Source organism: Chrysochloris asiatica, unplaced genomic scaffold, assembly GCF_000296735.1.
Source record: "Chrysochloris asiatica unplaced genomic scaffold, ChrAsi1.0 scaffold00213, whole genome shotgun sequence".
NCBI classification, from domain to species: Eukaryota; Metazoa; Chordata; class Mammalia; order Afrosoricida; family Chrysochloridae; genus Chrysochloris; species Chrysochloris asiatica.
Genome location: NW_006408731.1, coordinates 1,719,296 through 1,725,172, shown reverse-complemented (window position 1 = coordinate 1,725,172; position 5,877 = coordinate 1,719,296). Strand labels below are relative to the sequence as shown.

Below are 5,877 nucleotides of genomic sequence, written 5' to 3'. Positions count from 1 at the left end.
CTACTCCCGTAAAGATTTACACCCTCGGAAACCCTGTACAGGGTCGCTATGGGTCGGAACCGACTCGATGGCACTTAACAACAACAACAAAGAGATAAAAATCACAAACAACCCGTGTTGTAAAATAAATCCCAAAGGGTAACTGATAGCAATAGGAAGGAAATAGAGAAACAACTTAAGTATCATAAAGCAATAGGCAAATTCAGAAATGATTATCCTCTGGAGAAGGATGGGTGGCATTTCTTCTTCAAGACAAAGAGGTGGGGGGAAGGAGGGTGGAACTGTTACAGAGAAGAAGAGATTAAACCACATTCAATAATGGTCGGATTGACTGGATACAATCCGACCAACAGCAAAATACATCTGTGGCTTAAATGGGTGAAATATAAATATGAGCTAGGTGTTAGATGATATTGGGAATAAACCGACATAGTTAATGGTGCTAATGACATTGTGACTGCATTTTAAAGATGCAGATGAAACTTTTTAGGGTTGACAAGTCATAATGTTTGTAATTTAAATACTTTAAAAAACAAAGGAAGCGTGCCCAAAACTCTGTAATGTGAATGTGAAAGATCACTCTAAAACTGAGGTGCTTGACGTAACTAAAATGGCTGACACAGGTCTGAATCGTACTCCATTTTATCCTAGGTTTTTGCTTCTGCTTTTAAAGTACGAGACCCAGGGCCATACTTTTGATCATGATAACTTATTCTACAACATTCTGAGATGGCCCACCCAGAACTTGAAGACACAGAAGGAACCAGTTTGGAACCCAGGAAAGTAAGGTTCAGTACTTTTGTTTTTGTTGTTGTTAGGTGCCATCGAGTCTGTACTGAGTCATAGTGACCCTATGCCAACAGAACAAAACACTGCCTGGTCCTGGGCTAACCTCACTATTGTTGCCACTCTTGAGTCCGTTGTTGCTGCCACTTTGCCACTCCATCTCGTTGGGGGTCTTCCTCTTTTACTCTGACCCTCCACCTTACCAAACATGATATCCTCCCTCCTGACTGCTCCCTCCTGACAATATGTCCAATGTATGAGAGACGAAGTTTGGCCATCTTGGCCTCTAAGGAGCACTCTGGCTACACTTCTTCCAACACACATCTATTGGTTCTTTTGGCAGCCCATGGTACTTTCAATATTCTCCTCCAACACTATAACTCAAACTTTAGCCAATAGAAATTCTCAATAAATGAGTCTTACCAGAGCCCACTGATTGTCAGCTGAGCAAATGTATCTCCTCCCCACTCCTGTACAAAATTCTGCAAAACTGAGTATAAAGATCAATGCATATATCTGTCCTCTTCAGACCACTATTTTGAACTTTCATTTAGGCATTTCCAGATTTTAATGTTTGAATAGAAATTAAACTCTTATTTTATAGAATGTTTCATTTTTAACACTATTGTTGTTAAGTGCCATAAGTAGATTCCTATCCATAGCGACAGGTACAGGGTTTCCATGGAGTAGTTGGTATGTTTGAAGCGCCAACCTAGTGGTTCTCAGTTCAGTGCTGATCCTACAGCACCACACTAATCGCTGTTAAGTAAAAGTAATGGGTATATGGAGATTCATTATACTATTCTCCATGGTTCTGAAAGAAAAAAAGATTTTTTTTTTTGTTTTCAATGACAGAGACTCTTTCAAATTGCCTCTAAAGTTTCCAGAGAAGGTAGCCTCTTGAACAGACTTGACTTGGTCTTTGAAAGGGAAGGTATCTGCTCCCATTTGTCCCTCGTCCACCTCTCCACCTTCTGTCCACCCACAAACTCCGCCCCTGCAAGGGTCTCTCCTGAGACCTGAGCAAACACAGCACCTTCCAACGCATAACTGAGGATGCTAACACGTGAATGTGCCTCGCCTGCGCAGATGTTCCTTCCGCGTCTGACACAACGCACGGACCTTAAATGTGTTGGGAGCCAAGCAGGTCAGGCTTTGTGGTCGCTCACCTTTAGATACTGTCCCAGATGAGGTGTCGAAATGGAAGCACCCCAACAAGGTCGGTTTGAACCACAAGGTCGGTGATTCAAGCTCACCAGTCGCTACTGGAAACCCTATACAGGGTCACTATGGGTTGAAACCAACTCTACGGCACTGAACAACAACAACCAAGAGATCGCAAAGGCCGGAAGTACGTAAGGTGTTTTGAGCCAGTTGTTGAAGACAAGCAGGTAACCGTTCTCTGAGCTTTCTTAGACTCTCTAGGAACGCCGGAGGTTGTTGCGTCTTGATGACTATGTATGCTATACAAAGTCGGACCCGAAATCACAGCCCGACTGGGTTGTTGTTGTTGTTGTTAGGTACCATCGAGTAGGTACCGACTCATAGCGACCCTATGCACAACAGAACGAAACACTGCCTGATCCTGGGCCAACTTCACAAGTGTTGCCACACTTGAGCCCATTGATGCTGACATTTTGCCAATCCATCTCACTGGGAGTCTTCATCTTTTTCTCCGGTTCTCCACTATAACAAACATGATATCCTTCTCCAGCCACTGGTCCCTCCTGACACTATGTCTGAAGTATGAGAAACGAAATTTGGCCATCCTGGCCTCCAAGGAGCACTCTGGCTGCACTTCTTCCAACACAGATCTATTGGTTCTTTTGGCAGCCTGTGGCACTTTCAGTATTCTCTTCCAACACCTTAGGCAGGCATCCCAGCGAAGGATTTCTGTGTGGAGTGGCTCCGGACATATTGGGAGTCAGATGATCATACAAACACAAACCATTAGGCCTTCTAGTTCCAATACTTTACACCCATTCTCTCCTGTGTCTATCCCCTTCCTCTGGTCCCTTTAGTACTACAAAAGAAGATAATTCTGATGGGAGCAAGAATATTAGTTTGTACTTTAATCTTCAACCTCTGTCTTCTGGACTCTCTCAGAGCCAAGAAGGAGACATGGACATGCAATCAAGTAATTACATAAGACTGACTTGCATGTGAAATGACATAAAGTAAATATTTGTAAATAGATTAGGATAGAGTCTGGATCATGGTAAATACAAGTGTAGGTGCTAATCATAAGGTTGGCAATTCAAACTCACCAGTGCTCTGATGTTCTGCATGAGAAAGATGCAGCATCAGCATCCATAAAGATTACTGCCTTGGAAATGCTATAGGACAGTTCTGCTCTGCCCTATAGAGTCATTGTGAATCAGAATGAACAATGGGTTTACTAGGCAGAGAAGAGGAAGAAATGACTAACAGTAGAATAAGAAGTAGGAGTTTGCTGGTATACAAGGAAAGGGGGACAGGAAAGGGGGATTTGTGGGAGATAGAATCATGTACAAAAAAGTAGGGTCCATGAGATACTTTGATGCATTCAGAGAATTGGGCAGATTCACATGACTGGAGAGAAAAAATGGAGGTGGTGGGCACTATCCTGGATTCCCTAGCTAGAGAATTTGGGTAATTTGCTTAGATTTGCATCTAGAAGTGCCACTGTGACTGCAGTACGGAGAATGGACTGGAATGAAGGAAGATGATGCAAAGGGAGATCAGTTAGGAGACTTGCAAGAAGTCAGGGTAGAGATAGGGTCTGAATTAAGCAGTAATCATAGGGACAGATAACGCATATTAAGAGATTGAATTCATGGTTATACAGTTATTCAACAAATTCTCACTGAATGCATTCTTTGTGTCAAAGGTTTGCTATAGGAACTGGAGATAATGAAGAAGCTTATAATGCAGAGAGAAATACAATGACAGTTCCAAATTATACAATTTGGAGGACCTGTTTTAAGAAAAAGGAGTTCCTGGTTGGCAAAAGTGTTGTGTTCAACTGCTAACTGAAAGATTGGCAGGTTGAACTGACCCAGAGGCACCATGGAAGAAAGGCCTAGCCATCTACTCCCAAAGATTACAGCCTTAGAACCCTATGTAGCTCAGTCTACTCTGCACACACGGGGTTGCCATGAGCTGGAATTTACTTTACAACTCCTTGTATGCAGATGGATATTATCCTATCACAGACAGCATTATACTTCAAGATAGATATTGAAATGTTCTTATCAAGCTTTGTTTCCATTTCATTTTGACAGTTACCAATTTTTCTTGATCCATAGTTTGTATATTCCATTATCAATAGATGTTTGCGCCTATTTCTCCTCATTTTGGGCTGTTCTGCATAGGAAAATCAAGGTCCTGAAAGCTTTGACTTCATTATGGTCAAATCTACTTTGAGATGGTGTGCCCCTCCTTCTTTCAGCAGAGCTTCCAGACTAAGACAGACTAGGAAGGAGAGGCAGACTACTTCAGAATGTGTAGTCACAGAAAACCTTATGAATAACAGCAGAAAACTGTCAAATATAGTCCAGAAGATGAAATATTGTGATTAACTCCAGAATATAGTCAGATATAGTGTCGGAAGATGAGCCCCATGATGAGCTTGATGTATGTGATGTGTAGTGAGTGGGTTACGAACTGCTAACTGTATCGTGAGCAGTTTGAATCTACCAGTCTCTTTGCATGAGAAAGATGAGACTTTCTGCTCTGGTAAAGATTTATAGCCTTGAAAACCCTATACAGGGTTGCTATGAGTTGGATGGGCTCATTGAACATGAGTTGACCATGATGATGGGAATGGAGTAAAGCTTTTGGGACCTTCATTTGATGATGGGGCACAACTCAAAATGAGGAGAAGTAGCTTCAGGCATCCATTAATAATTGGAACATGGAATGTATGAGGTATGAATCTAGGAAAACTGTAAGTTGTCAAAAACAAAATGGAACACATAAAGATTGATATCCTAGGCGTTAGTGAGCTAAATTCAACTGATATTGGCCATTTGAATCAGACAATCATGATTTATCATGCCTGAAACTACAAATTGAAGTGGAATGGCATCACATTCATCATTAAAAAGAACATTTCAAGGTCTGTCTTGAGGTACAATGCTTTCTGTATTAAGATAATATTCAAAAGCCTACAATGAAGACATGTTAATACCACTGTAAACTCAAATTTACTCACCAACCATTGAAATCTGATGATGAAATTGAAGAATTCTACTGGCTTCTTCAAGGAGCTCTGGTAGCATATTGGTTACAAGTTGGGCTGTTAACCTCAAGGTTAATCATTTGAAACTACCAGCTGTTCCATGGGAGAAAGACGAGGCTTTCTGCTCTCATAAAGATTTACAGCCTTGGAAATCCTATGTAGAGTCGTTGTGAGTCAGAACCAACTCCACGGCACACCACCAGCTTCTTCAGTCTGAAACTGATTAAACATGCAATCAAGATGTATTGATAATTACTGGTGATTGGAATGCAAAGGTCGGAAACAAAGAGGAAGGATCAGTCATTGGAAAATATAGTGTTGTTGATAGAAATGATGCTGTCGTCACATGATAGAATTATTCAAGACTAACGTCTTATTAATTGCAGATATCTCTTTTAGACAATATAATGGAACTATTTCATCAGATGGAATGAATACACAAGAACCAAACTGGCTATATTTATGGGAAGAGACAGTGGTAAAGCTCAATATCATCAGCCAAAACAAGCCAGAGGCAGACTGTGAAACAGATCAGCAGTTGCTCATATGCAAGTTCAGACTGAAGCTGGAAAAATTAAAACAAGTCAATGGGAGCCAAAATATGACCTTAAATATATCCCACCTGAATTTAGAGACCATCTTGAGAATAGATTGGATGCATTAGGCACTAATGACTGAAGACCATAAGAGGCGTGGGATGACATCAAAAACATCATGCAAGAAGAAAGCAAAAAGTCATTAAAAAGACAAAAAGGAAAGAAAAGAACAAAAAGGATGTCAGAAGAGATTCTAATATTTACTCGCCAGTGTACAGATGCTAAAGTGAATGGAAGAAACAAGGAAGTAAAAGTGCTGAACAGAAAATTTCA

The 5,877-nt window shown here is 40.9% G+C and overlaps 1 protein-coding gene across 1 annotated transcript in view; it reads right to left on the bottom strand.

Annotated features, from left to right (window-relative positions):
- Window positions 1-703, bottom strand: part of ZSCAN31 (zinc finger and SCAN domain containing 31) — a 4,196-nt gene extending 3,493 nt beyond the window's left edge. The window contains 1 exon segment of the mRNA XM_006878383.1: window positions 694-703. Within this exon segment, the coding sequence (XP_006878445.1) occupies window positions 694-703 (10 nt within the window).
- Between the last annotated feature and the right edge of the window lie 5,174 nt (window positions 704-5,877).